General features: G+C 41.9%; 1 protein-coding gene across 3 annotated transcripts in view; it reads left to right on the top strand.

Moving 5' to 3' along the window:
* The window catches only part of sh3yl1 (SH3 and SYLF domain containing 1), a 197,930-nt gene that overhangs the window by 98,668 nt on the left and 76,613 nt on the right, over positions 1 to 22,649 (top strand). For 2 of the 3 annotated variants that reach the window (XM_067984193.1, XM_067984196.1), the window contains exons 6-9: positions 4,402 to 4,530; positions 7,077 to 7,239; positions 13,776 to 13,845; positions 15,729 to 15,782. In XM_067984193.1, coding sequence (XP_067840294.1) covers positions 4,402 to 4,530; positions 7,077 to 7,239; positions 13,776 to 13,845; positions 15,729 to 15,782 — 416 coding nt within the window. The remainder of the gene's footprint in view (positions 1 to 4,401; positions 4,531 to 7,076; positions 7,240 to 13,775; positions 13,846 to 15,728; positions 15,783 to 22,649) is intronic. The other variant, XM_067984195.1, reaches the window with a different exon arrangement.

Raw genomic sequence — 22,649 nt, 5'->3', positions numbered from 1 at the left:
TTGGAACTGGCAGTATGTCCCAAAAATCAAACTGTGTCAAGGTGTGCACTTACTGATATGGGTACAATCCTCCTGGTATTTTAAGATTTTTTTTTCCAAAATTCTTCATGTTCAAGCTTGTATGCCATTGTGCGCATGCAAACTTGTGAGTACAATGTCATAGCACCACCACAACCCAGTTTACAAAACAAATTTGAGGAATTTGTCACTTTGTGGACAATTATACCATACAGCATCTCCCAGTATAGAGCTGATAATATTTTCTCAAACATAGAAAATTAATATGGACTCTCTTACCCAATAAAGTCACTCTCATTCAAAACCATGCTTCAGTTTGGATATTCAGCATGGACTAACACCAGCCTGATTTTCCTCTGTACGCTGTGCCCAGGTGATCCAATATGCCCAACTACAACAGCTGGAAAATCTGGCCCACTTCTGATGTAGATTTCAGTAGTCCTGCCTGAACTCTCAATCTCTAGCCAAATTTGGTTGAAACCTTTCTGAATAGTGACAATTTCAGCGTTCAACCCTCCTTCATCAATTGTTTGGCATTGATCATCTTAGACAGCACTGAGGTAAAATTATTGTACCCTCTGAAAAAGGTCCTCCCTACCAAAATATCCCTACAATTCATACTGGGAGCTACATAGGTTCTAATATCTGCTATAGAAGCATTGTCTCAATCTAATCACTCATTGGCTCTGACTTTGGTAACTGGCAACTCAATAGCATAGACCTCTGCAGATGCCTACATGCAGTGCGTAGGTAATGACACTGCCACACCACCCCTACTTAAGCAGACATCTGGAAAGGTCATTTTGGTCCTTAAGGTTTCAGTCTGGCTTTAACAATCCTTTTAGTCCAAGTCTGCGGTGGGGGATAAAGCTGAGAATCTCATGACCATTGGAAGACCAAAAAAATTGCTATATGGGAAAAGCAAATGCATCCAGGCCATCTTTCAGATGTGAAATAGCAGCTTAGTAAGCATTCAAGATGAAGTTGTTGTGTAAAGGATGTTCAGCCCCTGTTGGGGATAACTCCTGTGGGTGCTATTCAGAAACGTCAATGGTGCAGAGCATCATGCTCTCTAGATATGTCTAGTTAAGGGCCACATGTCTGCTGGTCAATCTTCAGGCAAAGTTACTAGAATTTTCATCGATGACTCTGGCTTCCCTGAGCCGGGGCAGTCTACAACCTCCTGAATCAATTCTTCTTCTGAAAATAGTTTACATTATTACAGATGGAGTTTTCCAGAAATGGTCTGAACGTCATCACATACATAGAAAAGCATGGGTAGCAAATTTTGGCAGCAACAATTTTCCCTTATTTCATGGATTCTCACTAAATCTGCATAAATGAAACTGCAGTGATTCTGGTAACCCCAGACTAACCCCCAGTCCGGGAAAATTAGGCTTTCGAACCCACAGATCGACGCCTAACTCTCTTGTGCAGACTAAACCTGACATCCTAGATGAAAAGTCTTTTTTGACATGATACTCTCAACCCCCACCACAGCCTCCATTTGATGGCTTGTATTTACTACTAACATCTGCCTTCTGCATTGGTTATTATTGTAACATCTAGAAAATTGTTCACATTTAAGACCTGTATAAATAGGGCTATAAATTGCCTCATGGATTACTTCATACTACAAACAAAGTCATGTAGAATCATAGAATGGTTACAGGACAGAAGGAGGCCATTCGGCCCATTGAGCCCACGCCAGTTCTTTGTAAGACTAAACCAGTCAGTCCTATTCCCCTGCTCTTTCCCCGTAGCCCTGCAAATTTTTTCCCTTCAAGTATTTATCCAGTTCCCTTTTTGAAAGCCATGATTAATTCTGCTTCCACCACCCTTTCAGGCAGCGCATTCCAGATCATAACTACTCGCTGCATAAAAAAAGTTTTTCCTCATGTCACCTTTGGTTCTTTTGCCAATCACCTTAAATCTGTGTCCTCTGGTTTTCGATCCTTCTGCCAATGAGAGCAGCTTCTCTTTATTTACTTTATCTAAATCCTTCATGATTTTGAATACCTCTATCAAACCTCCTCGCAACCTTCTCTGTTCCGAGGAGAACAGCCCCAACTTCTCCAGTCTATCCACGTAACTAAAGCCCCTCATCCCTGGAATCATTCTAGTAAATCTCTTCTGCACCCTCTCTAAGGCCTTCACATCTTTCCTAAAGTGTGGTGCCCCGAACTGAACACAATACTCCAGTTGTGGCCGGACCAGTGTTTTATAAAGGTTCATCATGACTGCCTTACTTTTGTACTCTATGCCTCTATTTATAAAGCCCAGGATCCTGTATGCTTTTTTAACCCCTTTCTCAACCTGCCCTGCCACCTTTAACGATTTGTGAATATATATCCCCAGAGCTCTCTGTTCCTGTAACCCTTTGAGTTGTGTCCTCTAGTTTATATTGCCTCTCCTTGTTCTTCCTACCGAAATGTATCACTTCGCATTTTTCTGCCTTAAATTTCATCTGCCACGTGTCCTCCCATGCCACCAGCCTGTCTATATCCTCTTGAAGTCTATCAGTATCCTCCTCACTGTTCAGTACCCTTCCAAGTTTTGTGTCATCTGCAAATTTAGAAATTGTGCCCTGTACACCCAAGTCCAAGTTATTAATATATATCAAGAAAAGCGGTGGTCCCAGCATCGACCCCTGGGTAACAACACTGTACACCTCCCTCCAGTCCGAAAAACAATGGTTCACCACTACGCTCTGTTTCCTGTCCCTTAGCCAATTCTGTATCCACGTTGCTACTGTCCCCTTTATTCCATGGGCCGCAATCTTGATGACAAGCCTACCATGCGGCACTTTATCAAACGCCTTTTGAAAGTCCATATACACCACATCAACTGCATTGCCCTCATCTACCCTCTCTGTTACCTCATCAAAAAACTCCATCAGGTTAGTTAAACACAATTTGCCTTTAACAAATCCGTGCTGGCTTTCCCTAATCAATCCACACTCGTCCATAATAGTGTGTGGAACCAAGACAGTTGAAGGCTCTGCCACTGAAGGTGGAATGGAGAGAGAGGGGATGCAAAGAACACCAGATTCAGAAAAGTAAGGGAATTTACTGACACATAGGATTGGAGGAAGCTGCAGAAATGGGGAAGGGCAAGGATGTGGAGGGACTTGAAGATGAGAACAAGGATTTTAAGTTTGATGGAGGGTGACAGGCCAACAGAGGTTCTCGAGTACAGCGATGATACGGGAGCAGAACTTATCGTGGGGTGAATACGGTTGGCGGAATTTTCGACGACCTGCACTTTATGAAGGGTGGAACTTAGGAAACTAACAAGAAGAGCTCTGGAGAAATTCAGCCATACAGAGATGATGAAAGCTTGTCTTGGGGTGGAAGAGAGAGATGTTGCCCAGTTGGAAATAAGCAATCTTGGTGGGGGCCAGAATGTGGAGTTTGAATCTCCACTCAGAATCGGGCAGAACATGGAGATTGTGCAGTATCAGACTCGGCCTGAGCCAGTAGGCAGAATGGAGGGCTGGGGTACAGAGTTTTTGGCAGGAACTGAACAGGATAGCTTTAGTCTTGACGATGTTTAGTTGATGGAAGTTCTTGCTGATCCAAGACTTGATGTCAGATAAGCAGTTCGATAGCGCAGTGGTGGCCATGTAGTCAGAGTAGAGTTAGAGGTAGATTAGGAATTAATTTATAGCAGCAGATAAGATCAGTGACATAGTGACAGTGTCCTCCCATACTTACAAACATGATGAAGTTCTTATGAGACTTTATCATAACAGTATGACCCCTTAAGTAATACTTTACTTCAATATTATTAAAAGGGGAAATTTTTTTGTTCATACTGTACTAAAAAGTCCCTTTAAAGATTTTATTAAAGAAAAGAAAAAAATTTGGATTTATATAGTGCTGTTCACAACCTCAGGGCACCCCAAAGCGCTTTACAGCCAATGAAGCACTGTTGTAATGTAGGGAAACACGGCAGCCAAATTGTGCACAGCAAAATCCCACAAACAGCAATGAAATAATGACCAAATAATCTGTTTCAGTAATGTTGGTTGAAGGATAAATATTGGTTGGGAGAACTTCTCTGCTCCTCTTCGAATAGTGCCATGGGATCTTTTACGCCCACCTGAGAGGGCAGACGGGGCATCGGTTTAATGTCTCAGCTGAAAGACAGCACCCCCAACAGTGCAGCACAGCACTATAAGTGTCGGCCTAGATTATGTGTTCAAGTCTCTGGTGTGGGACTTAAACAAGCTGACTCAGAGGCAATAGTGCTACCACTGGGACAAGGCTGACACCATTATTACTATGGTACTATTTTACCTTTTCCAATCAACGCATTTTTCAATTTGTTTTAGTGTACTGTTAATGAACATCAGCTGGTAAAATACGTATTGTTTTCCAGAAACTTAGAAGGAGATGTTGCTGTCAGAAGTTCAGCTGCAGTGTACACGTACTGCAAGTCACGTGGGTTGTTTGCTGGAATATCATTAGAAGGATCTTGCTTGATTGAAAGAAAAGAGACCAATCGCAAGTAAGTTGCAGTCAGTGTTCTTCACACTGAACAATATTTTATTACTTATGTTACAACATATTGTGTAAAAATCCAATGACACATTTATGTTGGCATGCTGCACCACACAGTCATAGAATGCAGGTTCTGGCCTTGGAACTTATCTCATGATGAGTAACCAATTCCAGAACGAGGTCTGAGAGAGAAACCATATGATGACAAAGTACATCGCTGATGGAACGAAAATGAAGGAGCAAATCTACCATCATTGATTTCGCTCTGCCCTACTTGAGCTGTCCTAAGAGGAAAATCCACTTTGTTCATATATTAACTGTGTTAATATATCTTGTACATTCTTGTTTGTTTAACATACATTTTTTTATCTGACACTTTCTATCCAATTGTTCTTAATTGTAAATAATTATTTCATTTCTGATCAGCAAAGCAATTTGCTGTCGTGGAACTAAAATTTGACTTAGTAGCTGAAATTTAATCATTAGCATTACTGATTTATAAAAAAGAAAATGAACACCATCATAGTTCACTTACAACTGTTGGCTTTTGACATGTAGGGCTTGCATGTTAAATATTATTTAGTTATTAATAAATACTTTAATAATGAACTTATTCTATGCTACAGTTCTAATCTGGTTAATATATTATGCGCTAATGTTCACACATAATTCAGTCATTTTATGTAATTCCTGTATGTGGGAAGTATTTTTTTTTAAGGTTTATAATGCAGAGCTGGATCATGGGTTTCTTTCCTAATGTAAGAGTGCATCTGGAATCATAGAATGGTTACAGCACAGAAGTAGGCCATTTGGCCCATCGAGCCCACGTCGTCTCTTTGTAAGAGCAATCCAGTTAGTCCCATTCCTCTGCTCTTTCCCCGTAGCCCTGCAAATTTTTTCCCTTCGTGTATTTATCAAATTCCTTTTTGAAAGCCATGATTGAATCTGCTTCCACCACCCTTTCAGGCAGCGCATTCCAGATCATAACTACTCGCTGCGTAAAAAACTTTTCCCTCATGTTGCCTTTGGTTCTTTTGCCAATCACCTTAAATCTGTGTCCTCTGATTCTCGATCTTCCATCAATGGGAACAGTTTCTCTTTATTTACTTTATCTAAACCCTTCATGATTTTGAACACTTCTATCAAATCTCCGCTCAGCCTTCTCTGCCCTAAGGAGAACACCCCAGTTTCTCCAGTCTATCCACATAACTGAAGTCCCTCATCCCTGGAACCATTCTAGTAAATTTTTTCTGCACTCTCTCACATCCTTCCTAAAGTGCAGTGCCTAGAATTGGATAATACTCCAGTTGTGGCCGAGCCAGTGTTTTATAAAGGTTCCACATAACTTCCTTGCATTTGTACTTTTTATGCCTCTATTTATAAAGCCCAGGATCCTGTATGCTTTTTGAACCACCTTCTCAACCTGTCCTGCCACCTTCAAGATTTGTGCACATATATCCCCAGGTCTCTTTGTTTCTGCACCCACTTTAGAATTGTACCATTTAGTTTATATTGTCTCTCCTCGTTCTTCCTGCCAAAATGTATCACCTCACACTTCTTTGTGTTAAATTTCGTCTGCCATATGTCTGCCCATTCCACCAGCCTGTCTATGTCCTCTTGAAGTCTATTCCTATCCTCCTCACCATTTACTACACTTCCAACTTTTGTGTCCTCTGCAAATTTTGAAATTGTGCCCAGTGCACCCAAGTCCAAACCATTAATATATATCAAAAAAGCAGTGGTCCTAGCATTGACCCCTGTGGAACACCACTCTATACCTCCCTCCAATCTGAAAAACAAATGTTCACCACTACTCTCTGTTTCCTGTCATTTATCCAATTTTGTATCCATGCTGCCACTGCCCCTTTTATTCCATGGGCTTCAATTTTTCTGACAAGCCTATTATGTGGCACTTTATCAAATGCCTTTTGAAAGTCCATATACTCAACATCAACCGTATTGTCCTCATCATCTCTCTCTGTTACCTCATCAAAAAACTCAATTAAGTTAGTTAAATACGATTTGCCTTTAACAAATTGGTGCTGGCTTTCCTTTATTAATCCGCACTTGTTCAAGTGACTGTTAATTTTGTCCTGGATTATCGTTTCTAAAAGCTTCCCCACCACCACATTGTGTATAAAATCACTTTCAGCGTTCTTTGATTTGGTAAATCTTTCTGTATAAATGCACACATGCTTGAAAAAGAAACATTTAAAAGCGTATGGGGAAAGGACAGGTGACTAGGACTAAATGGATAGCTCGTTCAGGGAACCGCCACAGGTGCATTGGGGGTGAATGTTCTGTAAATTTCTATGATTCTATGAACACTTAATTCCTTAATGCACGTGTGTGAAATGACTTTCAATTCTATTTGTTTTAATAATTCCCTACAAATCTAATGTACGCATGCTTATAATGTACTGTTGAGTTTTGGGTTGATTTATCTGTGTAAAATAGTTTCATGTTTATGCACAAAATAAAAGTAGTGTATAAACGCAGACTATTCTACCTGTCTGGAAAAATGTTCAGTCCATGAAAATATTTTTTAAATAGGTTTTACTGCCAGGACATCCGAGCATGTTCAATTTTGTATGGAGATGTAGAGCCTCCAGCTGTATCCCAAGAGCTGTATGAAATACTGAACACTTTCACTGATCAGTACCAAAAGGAAGAACAGCGTGGAAATAAGAAAAAAGTAGCAAGAGCACAAGCAAAGGTTTGTGATGTGTTTTATTATGTATAAAATAGGAGTGCATTTTCATTCAACCAATTTGGAACTGATTATTCAACTAAATTTCTCCACCAGAGTCTATGTAAAGATTCTACTTAAACTGGTTTGTACGGTACCTTGTATACCGTAGATTATGTCCAATTCTCCTTAGAAAATTTATAAAGGGGACGTATTAGCAAGTGTATTTTAGACTACTTCCCTATTAATAAGTGAGCAATAAACCCAAGGATGTTTAAAATAGAGGTTGTTGCAAAAAGTGTTGTAGCAAAAAGACAACTTTACTTAATCCAAATCCTAAATAATTAAAACATTGCCTATCTTCCATTATGGTATCCTCAGCATAACTGGCTCAAAGCATGCGGAAAATTAGATTTCTTTGTGTCGTTTACCTTAATTAAGGTGTCAGCCTCAGCTCAGCTGGTAGCACTCTGACCTGAGTCAGAAGGTCATGGGCTCAAGCCCCACTCTTGAGCACATGATCCAAGCTGACATTTCAGTGCAGTACTGAGGGAGTTTTTCAGATGAGATGTTAAACCGAGGCCCCATTTGCGCTCTCAGGTGGGCGTAAAAGATCCTATGGCACTATTCAAAGAAGAGCAGGAGCGTTCTCTCAGTTTCCTGGTCAATATTTATCCTTAACCAACAACAATTTGCATTTATATAACACCTTAACATAGTAAAACGTTCCAAGGCGCTTCACAGGAGCAATTGTCAAACAAAATTTGACACTGAGCCACATAAAGAGATATTAGGACAGGTGACCAAAAGCTTGGTCAAAGAGGTAGGTTTTAAGGAGTATCTTAATGGAGGAGAGAGAGGTGGAGAGGTTTTGGGAGGGAATTCCAGAGCTTTGGGCCCAGGCAACTGAAGATCTGATAGGTTATCTGTTCATGTATCTCATTGATGTTTGTGGGACCTTGCTGTGCACCCATTGGCAGGCGCATTTCCCTACATTACAACAGTGACTACACTTAAAAAGTACTTAATTGGCTGGTGTGAGTGGAGGGACATTTATGTAGTTTACACTTGCTGATCATGAGTATGTGTTTATCTCGCATGTTCAACATTATGCCTTTGAACGAGTTTTACTTGTTCTCGACTGAAGTGTTGTTCAATATAGCCTGCCCTGGTCAATTTGCTTAAGCTGTTTCCGCCTATCTTTTGAATTTAGCCTTTTTGAAATTATATACCTAGGGTCTAGACAGAGTGGATAGAGAGAAACTGTTCCCATTGGCGGAAGGGTCAAGATTTAAGGTGATTGGCAAAAGAACCAAAGGTGATATGAGGAAAAACTTTTTTACACAGCGAGTGGTTAGGATCTGGAATGCACTGCTTGAGGGGGTGGTGGAGGCAGATTCAATCATGGCCTTCAAAAGCGAACTGGATAAGTACTTGAAACGAAAAAATGTGCAGCGCTACGGGGATAGGGCTGTGGGTCTAGCTGGATTGCTCATGCATAGAGCCAGCGCGGACTCGATGGGCCAAATGGCCTTCTTCCCTACTGTAACCTTCTATCATTCTATGATACCTGGCTCTTCGTCCTCTGCATTTCTGAATCCCAGATCATGTCAAACTTGATCATTCAGGGTTCACTATAATCCAGTGGTACCACAATTTCCATTTCCTGTATGTTATCTAGATAAATTGCCATTGCGAAGCCAAGATTCGCACTAACCTTTTGAGATTAGTGGGTTTTCTATAGTCTGATAGATTTCTGTGTAAATACCTGTTAGTGTTTTGACCAATTCTAACCCATGCTTTTGCCTGATTCTATGGCTTTGAAAAGAATGATTCTTCCAACATCAGAATAAAAGGTCCAATTTTACTGGAAAAGTTCTCCCCTGTCATTTATCAAATTCTGTTTTGCATGTTTATAATTTGCATTACTCACATTGGTCATTTCACCTCAAAAGTATCTCATTGTGTAAATGTTTTAAGACATTTCACCGTGAAAGGGGCTATATAACTGCACTTGTCCCATTACCACCTTCTTTGCCTTGCACCATCATCTCATTTGTCATTCAATCACACCTGCCCTCCACCCTATCACAGACCTTCCCTTTTGTTCTTTCCTCCTCTCCCCTTCCTCCCCCGCTTTCCCTGGCTCTGTACTTGCTTAAAAACTGTTTAATCTTCAACTTCTTCCAATTCTGACGAAAGGTCATCAACCTGAAACATTAACTCTGTTTCTTTCTCTACAGATGCTGCCTGACTTGCTGAGTATTTCCAGCATTTTCTGTTTTATTGCAAGTTGTACAGTTACGCTGTTGGCAGAAATTAAAATCAGCCAATCAAATAATAGTGATTATTAGAATCATAGAAAATTTACGACACAGAAGGAGGCCATTGGGCCCATCGTGTCTGCGCCGGCTGAGAAACAAGCCACCCAGCCTAATCCCACTTTTCCCGCATTTTGTTCGTAGCTCTTCAGGTGCCCATCCAGGTATTTTTTAAATGAGTTGAGGGTTTCTGCCTCTACCACCCTCTCAGGCAGTGAGTTCCAGACCCCCACCACCCTCTGGGTGAAAACATCTTTCCTCATTTCAGCTCTAATCCTTCTACCAATCACTTTAAATCTATGCCCTCTGGTTATTGACCCCTCCGCTAAGGGATATAGGTCCTCCCTATCCACTCTATCCAGGCCCCCTTATAATTTTGTACACCTCAATCAAATCACCCCTCAGCCTCCTCTGTTCCAAGGAAAACAACCTCAGCCTATCCAATCTGTCATCATAGCTAAAATTCTCCAGTCCTGGCAACATCCTCGTAAATCTCCTCTGCACCCTCTCTAGTGCAATTACATCCTTCCTGTAATGTGGTGACCAGAACTGTGCGCAGTACTCAAGCTGTGGCCTAACTAGTGTTTTGTACAGTTCCAGCATAACATCCTTGCTTTTATATTCTATGCCTTGGTTAATAAACGAAACCATTCCATATGCCTTCTTAACCATCTTATCTACCTGTTCTGCTACCTTCAGGGATCTGTGGACATGCACTCCAAGGTCCCTCACTTCCTCTCTTCCTGTACACCTCTCAGTATCCTCCCATTTATTGTGTATTTCCTTGCCTCCCCAATGCATTACCTCACACTTCTCCAGATTGAACTCCATTTGCCATTTTTCTGCCCATCTGACCAGTCCATTGATATCTTACTGCAGTCTAAAGCTTTCCTCCTCACTATCAACCACACAGCCTATCTTTGTGTCATCCACAAATTTCTTAATCATTCCCCCTATGTTTAAGTCCAAATCATTAATGTATACCACAAAAAGCAAAGGACCTAGTACCGAGCCCTACGGCACCCCACTGAGAACAGCGTTCCAGTCGCAAAAACACCCATCGACCATTACCCTTTGCTTCCTGGCCCTGAGCCAATTTTGGATCCAATTTGCCACATTCCCTTGGATCCCATGGGCCTTTACTTTTTTGACCAATCTGCCATGTGGGACCTTGTCAAAAGCCTTGCTAAAATCCATGTAGACTACATCAATTCTGCTACCCTCATTGATCCTCTTTGTCACCTCCTCGAAAAATTCAATCAAGTTAGTCAGACACGACCTCTCCTTAACAAATCCGTGCTACTGTCCTTTATTAGTCCATGCCTTTCTAAGTGACAGTTTATCCTGTCCTTCAGAATTGATTCCAATAATTTGCCCACCACCGAGGTTAGGCTGACTGGCCTGTAATTACTTGGTCTTTCGCTCCCTTTTCAAACAACAGTACAACGTTAGCAGTCCTCCAATCCGTTTGTATCCAGTGAAATTTGGAAAACGATTGTTAAAGCCTCCGCTATTTCCTCCCTGGCTTCTTTTAACAGCCTGGGATACATTTCATCCGGCCCTGTGATTTATCCACTTTCAAAGATGCTAATCCCCTTAATACTTCTTCTCTCACTATGTTTATCCCATCCAATATTTCACACTCCTCCTCCTTAACTTCAATCCCTGCATCGAGTAGTTGTTTCCAGTTTACTTCTGCTAAATCACTTCTCAGTTTAGTAAAATTGGCCTTTCCCCAATTGAAAACTTTAACTCTTGCTCTGGCTTTGTCCTGTATTATGATCGCTACCACCAAAATGCTCTCCCACTGCTATTTCTTCCACCTGCCCCTCTTCATTTCCTAGAACTAAATCCAGAACTGTCCCCCCTCTTGTTGGGCTTGCTATATACTGGCTAAAAAAATTCTCCTGTATGCAATTTAAGAATTCTGCACCCTCTATACCATTCACACTGTTTCTGTCCCAGTTAATATTAGGGTAGTTGAAATCCCCTACTATTACTGCCCTATTGTTTTTGCCCTTCTCAGAAATTTGCCTACATATTTGCTCTTCTATCTCCCTCTGACTGTTTGGGGGTCTAAAGTACACTCCCAGCAGTGTGACTGCTCTTTTTTTGTTCATTAGCTCAATCCATAAGACCTCATTTACTGACAATGTTTATCAATACTAACAACAACAACAACAACAACAACAACAACAGCTTGCATTTATATAGCGCCTTTAACATAATAAAACGTCCCAAAGCGCTCCACAGGAGCGATTATCAAACAAAATTTGACACCGAGCCACATAGGGATATTAGACAGATGACCAAAAGCTTGGTCAAAGAGGTAGGTTTTAAGAAGCGTATTAAGGGATGAGAGAGAGGTGGAGAGGTTTAGGGAGGGAATTCCAGAGCTTAGGACCTGGGCAGCAAATGTTCTTTAATGCAGGATGAAGGGAGTAGTGAAAGTTGTAACAAGAACTGTTAAGCACAGGGGCTCTTTGTAAGTTTTCAAGGCAGGAGAATGAGCAGATCACTAAGCAATTAGCTGATCCCTCGCATCTCTTGCTGCATGGCATTGAGATGGCCCTTCTTCTTCCTCATCTGATGAGGACTGTGCCTCCTTCAAATGCAGGCCTCCCTGTACGGTGAGGTTATGCAGGATGCAGCACACCACTACAATGTGGGAGACTCTTTTTGTGGGGCATATTTTAGGGAGTCCCCAGATCTGTTGAGACATCTGAACCTCCGTTTCAGCACCCCCATGGTGTGCTCAGTAATGATCCAGGTGGTCCCCTGACTTTGATTATACCTGTGTTGCTCAGGTGTGTTGGGGTTGCGGAGGGTTGTCATAAGCCACGTCTGTAGGGGCTATCCCTTGTCCCCTAACAGCAATCTTGCCACGTTCATGAGAGTATCAAATATTGGAGGATGGTAGACTGGCGCAGGATAAATGCATCGTGATAGCTTGCGGCGATCCTGTTTCTGTGATCAAACATTATCTGGACATTGATGGAGTGGTAGTCTTTTGTGTAGACATGCCTGCTGACTGGTGTTCTGGTATCCTGATGGCAACGTGCATGTAGTCAATGATGTCCTGGACGCGAGGGAAGTCAGCAACTGCAGCAAATCCCTGAGCTCTGTGCTGTTGACTGCTGAGGCCAATGGGGAAAGTGATGTACTGCTTAGCCCAAGTAAACAGGGCATTGGTGACGTGCTTAATGTAGCTGTGTGCTGCAGACTGGGAGATGCAGCTGATTCCTCCTGTAGCAGGCTGAAAGGAGCTAGTGGCAAAGAAGGTAAAGGCTGTGGTGACTTTGCTACTAGCGAAGCAAGACCGCCCCGACCTATGAGCAGCTCTCCTCACCTGCTGATAAGCCCAGCTGCATCCAAATGAAACTAGCAGTAATAACACCTATTATAAGCAGATAAAGCTTACTAATGGGGGGAAAAAGTGAAAAAGAAGTGGTCTGGAAGCTGGAAACTCCCCTGGCAATCCATACAACACAACGATTGTCTGATCCAATACCTCCAGGTTACTTCCCCGTTAAATACTGCTTCACTGGCTCCGCGACCAATTCTGCCAGGTTTTACTAGCAGGTTAGCACTGGGCATGACTGCTGTAATTTTTAGTTAAAATGGCATTGCGATCTTAATTACGTCATAGGACCCTGATTTTAATATATTCATGAGACGCCTCCAAAAGTGTGCAGTTAAAATGATGGCAAGCAATAGTACGTCGGGATCATAGCGGTTAGTATTCTACTGCTATTTTAACCGCCCCATTCCCATCGGACAGGCAGGGTTAAAGTTAGGGCTTACTGGGTTTGTGAATGTACATTTTAATGTACTTTTCTCATTCAGTGTGCTATCTGAAGTCAAATTGATGTTTGTGAATAGCGAGGAGAATCTTGTAGATTGCACCAATGCAAACTCTTGCACTTTTAGACTATATAAATCATTTATGAGACCCATTCCATGAAACTTCCTGGAATATCAAAAGTTCAACTATTCAGTTGTGAAGAGATATAATTAGCAGAGGAATAGCGCCCACACACTTATAAACACCTTGTGGTTTTTAATAAAAATTATAATTTGGTGGTTCAACAGGTTCTAGGGTGACCGCAGACTGCCTAGACTAACGTAACACTGCAACAAAGGTTTCTCACTAAAATTAAATGTAAGTAATTTTTAATGTTTCAATGATTGAAGTACAAATGTTTTGATTTGATTAACCCTATCTTTTTCTTCATTACACAGGCCAAAGAATCACCAAAATCTTCACCCAGACCACAGCGTACTCAGCCATCTGTGAATGGAGGAGTAGGAGGTATCCCTAATAATATAATTATGATGTATTGTTTTTCAACTTACCTGTCTTGTTAGCACTCTCATGTCTGGGGCAGAAGAATAGGTTTGATCCCAGTCCCCACCCCACAAACCATAGTCTGAGCTCATAATTCAGGCTGACACACTCCAATACAGTGCTGCATTATGGCAAGTGCAGTCCTTGAGATGAGATGTTAAACTGAGGTCCTGTCTAGCTTAATTCTGGGAATGCTGAAGATCTTGTCCCATTATTTGAAGAAGTACAGGGCATTCTTCCTTCAATCAATACCACTGAAAATCTGATGACTTCATTTTTCATCTTATGGCTGGTGTAGGGCACTGCAGGCACAGAATGGCTGCATTTGCCTCTGCAACAGCAATCATTGCACTTCAAATTTAATTTTGTGTTAAATACTTCAACTTGTTTTAGGGTAATATGCAAATGTTATTATAATGACTGGAACTGGTTGGTACAATGGTTTAGGCGCTAGCCTTTTAACTCTGGGATCTGGGCTCAAATCCAGCTCAGACTGTTGGGTTAATACTCTGTCCACTGGCTGTAAGGATCCTATGTGAAATGAGTTTGGGCAATCTCAATCCAGGTTCTAGTGGGCATAAGCCCACCACATAAACACTGCTCCTAATTTGACACTAATTGTCACCAAATTTGCATTCTCACGCAGGCCACGGGATAGTTGTTTGTGGCAAATAGGACAATGCCACACTAGTGTAGAAGAGGCTACTTTTCTGAGCTTGGGGCTGAGGCACATTATTATAGTAGAGGAAGCTTTACTCTACCATAGCTGACCTGTCTAGTGCTGACCATCAGGGCTGATAATGTGGTCCCAGCACTCTGCCACCCGCACAAGTAAATGAATTGATTTTGCAAAATCAGGTGAGGTGAGCTCATCTCAGGTACCCCTGGTGTGCTGCACATGTGCTCTGGAAGCACCAGAGGGGTTGAGGGCTGGAATTGTGGAAAGGCCATTGGCTGCTTGTGGAGAGTGCTGGTATTTTCTTTGTAGCAGGGTAATGGGGAGGACGGTGGCAGCGAAGCACTTTGGCCATTTGAGGCTGAAGTGCAGAAGAGAAGGCAAGCTGGGTGGTTTTGGGGAAAGGTATGGCCCATCTAGGAAAAACTTTAGCATCCCCTTCAGCTCCCATTGGGAACAGGCACTCGGCAATTGGAATTCTACTCAAACGCTCCAGTCACATTATGGAGAGGCCCTCTAGTTTAATATTTTTAACATTTTTCTGGCCCTAATGAACCTTGCTCACAGTTTGAGTGCAGGCTCCCAGCACTGTTCAGTGTCTGGCCATGTTGGGCAATGCTTCCGTGCTTGATTAAGCAGGAAGCCAGTCATCAGATTATGGATCGCTGGGTTGAAAATGGAAGTTGTTCTATTTCTCCAGCATTAATGGCTTTTGCCTTGATCATTAAGAAGTCGTTAAAAGTTATATGAAGAAAAATGTAGCATCCATTACAGATGTGATTAGGAATAGTACACAATTTATCCACAATTCTCTACAATCAAATTTGGTCAGAATATTTTCACATTCACACTTGTTCATTTTTGTTTCAATTAACCTAATAACATAGTATTATGTTGTTACTTGACAAAATTACAGTTACTATACCCCAGACCTTTTGTAAGTAACCCTTACTTGGAAGGAGGAAAAGGAATATAGTAAAAAGAAAAATAACTGATCGGAGGGAGTTGGAGCTTTGGGTACATGTGCTTGAGTACAGAGACTGCAACATCAGCCAAGCAAAATATGCCACATTATAAAGACACATATTATTGTAATGATTGGAACTGGTTGGTCCAGTGATTTGTAATAAAATGAATCCTGCTTGACTATATTTTCCTTCCTTGATTAAAGCAGAACAGAATCCCACCGGCAGTCTTTATCCCCATCTACCCAGTTACCAGCATGGTAAGTTAAACATTCTGGAAAATGAGTTTTGATGTTGAAGATGCAACTAATTCTTGTACAATATATGTGTATGTAATGTAGTATTAGTGACATCAAGTTGTCTTCTGACCAAAATACAATATCTCATCGACGACGACCACGTGCATTTATATAGCACCTCTAACGTGAAAAAATGTCCCAAGGAGCTTCACAGGAGCATAATCAGACAAAAATCGACAGTGACCCAAAGAAGGAGATATTAGGAGGGGTGACCAAAAGCTTGATCAGAGGTGGGTTTTAAGGAGGATCTTAAAGGAGGTGGAGAGGCAGACTGATTTAGGGAGGGAATGCCAGAGCTTAGGGCCTAGACAGCTGAAGGTATGGCCGCCAGTGTTTGGCGAAGGGAGTAGGGTTGCACAAGAGGCCAGAGTTGGAGGAATGCAGAGTTCTCAGAGTTGTAGGGCCAGAGAGATAGGGAGAGATGAGGCCATTTAAACACTAGGATGAGAATTCTAAATTTGAAGTTGGGGGAATGGGAGCCAATGTAGGTCAGCGAACACAGGAGTGATAGGTGAGTGGGGCAAGCTAGGATATGGGCAGCAGAGTTTTGGATGAGCTGACGTTTATGAAGGGTGGAGGATGGGAGGCTTTGAGAACATTGCAATAGTCGAGTCTGGAGGTGAGAAAGGCATCGATGAGGGTTTCAGCAGCACATGGGTTGAGCCAGGGCCAGAGGATTGTATTGCTCTGGAGGTGAAAGTAGGCTGTGTGATGGAGAGGTTATGGGATCGAAAGCTCAGCCCTGGGTCAAATAGGACACCAAGGTTGCGAACAGTCTGATTCAACCTGAGATAATGCCCGGGGAGGGAGATGGAATCCGTGGTGATTGGACGGATTTTGTGGCAGGGGCTGAAAACAACAGCTTCAGTTGTCCCAGTGTTTAACTGGAGAAAATTGCGGCTCATCCAGGACTGGATATCGGAGAAGCAGCCTGAAAACAGAGGTAGTGAATGGGTTGAGCGAGGTGGTGAAGAGGTACAGCTGGGTGTCATCAGCATACGTGTGGAACCTGACCCAAAGTGGGCTAAATTGGGCCACATAGCGACTGTTTTGTAGGCGCTACGTGGACTCCTAAGGACCCGAAACGGCATCTGTGATGCGTGCGCACACATCCGGCGTGACTTGTGCAGGACGCCATATTGGTAAAGGCGTTTGCGCCCGCGCACTTAACGAATGCTGGCAGCATGTAAAGTACGGAGATTGTGCGGTAGATCAGTGTGCAACGCTGATTTAAAGGGACAGATGCAATTTTGGAACTCAACACTCCAACCAACTCACTGCCTTAACCTCGCACAGCTGAACAGGTCTTAAACAGCATGGAGGACCCCCCACCAGTGCTATTTAAAGTGATCATGCAGGAATTACAGGTTAGTTGCTGGATTATTGCTTCTGGCTGCTGATGCGTTTGTACCTGTTTTTGGAGGTCTCCTATACTTGAATACTGGGACTAGGGGACATAGCCTAAAAATTAGAGCCAGGACTTTCAGGAGTGAAGTTAGGAAACACTTCTACACGCAAAGGATGGTAGAAGTTTGGAACTCTCTTCCGCAAACGGCAGTTGATGCTAGCTGAATTGTTAATTTTAAATGTGAGATTGATAGATTTTTGTTAACCAAAGCTATTGAGGGTTATGGGGCTAAGGCAGGTATATGGAGTTAGGTCACAGATCAGCCATGATCTCATTGAATGGCCGAATAGGCTCGAGGGGCTAAATGGCCTACTCCTGTTCCCATGTTCTTATAATAACATTTCAACACTCTACAGGGAGTGGGCTGGCTAGCTGACAGGCAACAGCAAGGGCACTGGCAGCGTGGCAGGGATGGGACAGGAATGCTGTCATCCTTAGAGAGGACTCCAGGTTCTTTTTCCTTGGCGCCACAGCCACTTGAAGCCTTCTGTTATACGCCACCTTCTCCTGCAAGAAAGTGGGAATTGTGTTGGTGAGTGTCCTGCAAGATGTTTGGGTGATGTGCCTGTCATGGTTGAATAGCTGCCAGTGTGTGTGACCTGTGAGTTGTGGGTGTGCAGCTTGCAACAGTGGTAATGTGTGAGGGTGAGATGAAGCTTCTGATTGGAAAAGTTAAATACTGATTGAAAGAGTTTGTTGGTAGGTGGGTGATGGGGGGGTGTAGTGCCTGGAGCAATCTTTATTCAATGTTTTGAAGGAACTCAACAATTTGTAAACATAAGGATGGGACCTGCATCTGTGTTTTACGTGTGCGATTTCTGATCTCTGTTCGGACCCAAATATTATATTTTGAAAATAGAAGAGTCCTGCAAACGTTGAGCAGCCAAGTTGTTGCTCATTAAAAATTAGAGTTCTCATAATCACCATGCTTTACTATATTACGGCACAGATTCACTTCACTATTGACTTCCACCACTCCCTGCAGCCACAGTGCACCATCCCTTTTGAGGTGCAGGCTGCCTTTAAGTGGTGCTAGCCACTCGTGCTATCTGGGCCCCCTGCAGGTGAGCAGCCACTCAATAGCGCAGGTAGTGCTGGCTGTACGCAGCAATCAGTGAAATCACCAGGCAGCACGAATGCACCGCATTCGCCATGCCCGTTTTCGGGGGTTAACCAATTTTAACCCCCCATTTCTTCAGATGATGTCACCAAGGGGCAGCATGTAGGTGAAAAAAAGGAGGGGGCCAAGGATAGACCCTATGGAGATCTACAATTTCTAAATCTATTTCAGATGCACTCTCCTTTATTAATTAATTTTTTGATTTATTTTTAAGTTTCATCACGGTTTCCTAATGTACATGCTTTTTCCATTAGTTTTGAGGATGCAAGGTTATGGGCTGAGGGCTATGATTGCCATTGATCCTACACCTGAGCCTATTACATTTTCTTCCCTTGATATCAAATTTTTATTTTTGCTGTATGTTAGTTATGTGTGAAACATTGTTGTATCCAATAATCTCAGAGATTCAGTCTATTGATATTTTTTGCACTTTAAAAAAAACGAATTATCCAATAATTTGAATTAAGCAATGTAAATAAAAACATAGAAATGTGCTAATTTGTATAAAGTGACTTTGAATTTAAAGCATTCAATAATTCAAGAATAGATTAATTTCAATTAAATAGGAATTTATCAATGACATTGGTTGTTTTAATAATATAACCAGAACATTGAACAATTCTGCTTTTAGTAACAATGCACTTTATGTATAAATTAGTTTCATTGTTTTTAATAGTCTCAAAAATTCATACAGAATATACTATGGAGCATTACCCGTAATTAGTAGGAAAATTTTGGATGGTACATTTCCCGGTTGTCCCACATCACTTACCGAAACTATCTAGCAATCTTAAGTTATTAAAAATCAAGATCCTGCTGCACCTGCCTCGGTCTCATGGGTCTCTTTTACTGTAATCAGTGAAAGCTCCTTGCTTTCAGAGATGCTGCATACTGTCACTTATGCACATATATATGATGGCACAGAACAGCTGCTGACATGAATGCCAATCAGCTGCCTTTGGTATTCCATGCATGCCACTGCTGAAGTGCACTTACTTTTGACGCCCACCAATCTGTATGAACATAGAACAGTGGGCACATATGAGCCCTCTGAATTTCCCTCGCACTGGGGTGCCTGTAGATGTTCTCCAAATGTGTCGAAGCTGTCTCTAACTGCATCTTAGTGCCTTATAAGCTCCTTAAGTACCGGCAGAAGCATACATGAGAGTTTCTCATTATGCATATGGCTCATGTAACTGAGGCAACCAGTGTAGATATCAGTGGTGTTGCCATATGCTCATTGGCAGACTGCGATGTAGATAACTGTTACTGTAGGACATTGCTCATGAGAAATGGAAGTACATATCTGAGAATTGACACTTCCAACCTATGCTGATCGTATTCTGTTTTGGATGAGATGCTAAACCCAGGTCCCATCTGCTCTCAGGTGGACATAAAATTTCAACTAAAATGTCACGTTAACCTAGTGCCTGATGCAGATATCAAGTACCCTCTAAAAGTTCTTTTCATTTTAAAGATATTTAAGACAGAAATGAAACATTAGTATTGGTGCTCCCTATTCGAAAGACATTTGTGCACTTTAGGAGGAAGAGAATTCCACGCAGCATTTACTGCTATATTGTCAGCTGGCTGAGAATTCAGTTTTGTAAAGGCACTAACACATTTAACTTCTGTAAAGGTACATGTATCAATTTCTTTTAGTAATTATGGATGGAACCTCAAAGTTTACTGAGAGCGCTGGATGTTTTAGCAAAGAAGTTATGACCAGAGAGTCACTAATTTTCTGGACCAGAAATGCCAAATTAAGAAGAAAGGCATTGGACGTGATCAGTAACAACAATCTAAATTTACATAGTACTCCTGTAAACGACTTTCCCAGAACTCTTTGCCAGGGGGAGAGACCAGAGGTAAGGGAAGTTAGGGAGACTTGAAGGCATATTTTGCGTATTTTTTACCAACTCACTTTGTAATTTCTGAGCTGCCTCCTCCAAATCCACAGTTCCTCCTGGTTTTGTATCATCTTCATATTTGACCCATTTGTATTGAGTTTCTGAACCCAAATTGTTAATGTAAATTAAAAATGGTAGTGGTTCTAACCTAGATCCCTGGGGCATTCTACTGTGTACTCTACCCCCCACTCTAGCATAACTTCTCTAACAAAAAAAACATTGTTTTCAGACAACTTACTGTGTCTCCTAACTTAGTGTCATCTGAAAACATGGATATACAATTCTCCATCTCTTCATCCAAGTTATTAGTATATATGGTGAAGAACTGAGACCCCAGTACAAATCCCTGGGAAACACCATTTGTCACAGCCTGCTAATCAGAGAGCATACCCTTTACCCCGACTGCATCTCCTACCTACCAACTAATTACCAATCCACATCATAAGGTTACCTCCAATTCCAAGGGCTTTCATTTTTTCTAATAATCTCTTATGCAGAACCTTATCAAATGCCTTCTGAAAATCCACATAGACAACATTCATAGACATTCCCCTATCCACCATGCTAGTGACCTGCTCAAAAAATTCAACTAGATTGGTCAGACATTACCAATCAAAGCTAACTCTCTTTGATTACCTCACACTTCTCCAAGTGCTCAATCGTTCTGTCTCTGTTGATAGACTCCAGTAACTTGCCCATAACTGACGGGTCTGCAGGTACCTGGTTCCCCCCCCCCGCCCGCTTCTTAAATAATGGAGTGACATTTGCAATTTTCCAATTATACAGAATATTAACTTTTGAAGGCAGGGAAAGAGGTAGCATGGTAAAGAGTTCCAAAGGGTTGGAATGCAAAGTCTGAAAGCTAGCTTCTGATGGTAGAGGGGGAGGGGCAGGGACAAACAGTAATTCAGAATGAGAGGAACATAGGGCTTGGGCTAGGACATATGGCTGGGGAATATTTTCCAAGTAGGGTGGATTATATGGAAGGGTTTGAAAACCAGGAGAAGGATCTTTAATTTGATAAGCTGGGGCAAAGGGAGCTAGTGGAACTGGGCAAGAATAGGATAATGGGTGTGTGGGAGAACTTTGAATTTGTTTATGAACTGCAGAAATGCAGGGGGTCTGAAGGAAAACATTAAAGAAGTTGACCCTTGGAGATGAAGATGTCGTTGAAGGTTCCAATAGCAGAAAGGTTGAAGTACAAGAATAGGCCACATTGTTGCAAAGGTGGAAATAAGCAGTATTAGTGATGGATCAGATTCAAAGAGAACGTCAATATTGAATAAACAGCCAGAGAGGCTGATCGATTTGGCACTGGATGATGTAGGTGCTGGTGAGAGATTCAATTTTGCTGATATTGAGCTCAATAAAGTTGCGCCTTGTACAGGACTTGAAGCAAGACAAGCAATATGAAGTAAGCAACAGACCTGTGGTGCTGGAGAAATAGAGTTGGATGTTATTGGTAAACATATAAAGACCTCCATGCTTGCAGATGATGAAAAGGAGAGGACAAAGGATGGAGCCTTCAGGCACACAGAGGTCACCTCGTGAACACAGGAGGAAGAACATTTTGAGGAGATGTAGTGAGTAGGTTGGGATAGGTAGGAATGGAACCATAACAGCAAAGGTTTTATGGAGCTCGACAGTGGAGGAAGACAGTGTGGTCAATGATATTGAAAGTGGCGGAGAAATATAGGGGGGTTAAATAGGTACAGTGATCTACAGTCTCGAGTCACACATGATTTATCAGTGATTATGACCAGAGTGGACACTTAATTATAAGATACTGAAGGGTGTGGATGAGCAGAGTTCAAATACATAATTTCCTGGAAGTGTATATGCAGATGGATAAAGCCATAAAAAAGATCAATGGAATTCTGGATTTTATAAATACGGGTAAATGGAGTAAAGAAATAATGATGAATTTATACAAAACATTGGTTCAGCTACTGTTTTGATTTCTATGTGCAGTCCTGGGTGTGGTATTAGAGAAAGGACAATAAAGCCGTAGAGAGTATACAGTGTAGATTGACCAAGATGATGAGTGACAAGGCACAACCCTTTAGGAAGGATGTCGAAACCTTGGAGAGGTGCAGAGGTGATTTACCAGAATGGTTCCAGGGTTGAGGGACTAGAGAAGCTGGGATTGTTCTCCTTAGAGCAGAGAAGGTTAAGGGGAGATTTAACAGAGATGTTGAAAATTATGAGGGGGTTTTGATAAGAGTAGATGGGGAAAAACTGTTTCCACCGGCAGAAGGGTTGATAACCAGAGGAAATAGATTTAAGATAATTGGCAAAAAATCCAGGGGGGAAATGAGAAGAAATTGTTTTATGCAACAAGTTGTTACGGTCTGGAATGCACTACCTGAAAGGTTGGTGGAAGCAGATTC

This window comes from Heptranchias perlo, chromosome 5 (assembly GCF_035084215.1).
Source record: "Heptranchias perlo isolate sHepPer1 chromosome 5, sHepPer1.hap1, whole genome shotgun sequence".
In the NCBI taxonomy this organism is placed as follows: domain Eukaryota; kingdom Metazoa; phylum Chordata; class Chondrichthyes; order Hexanchiformes; family Hexanchidae; genus Heptranchias; species Heptranchias perlo.
Note: the sequence above shows the minus strand (reverse complement) of the source record. Positions and strands in the feature narration are given on the sequence as shown.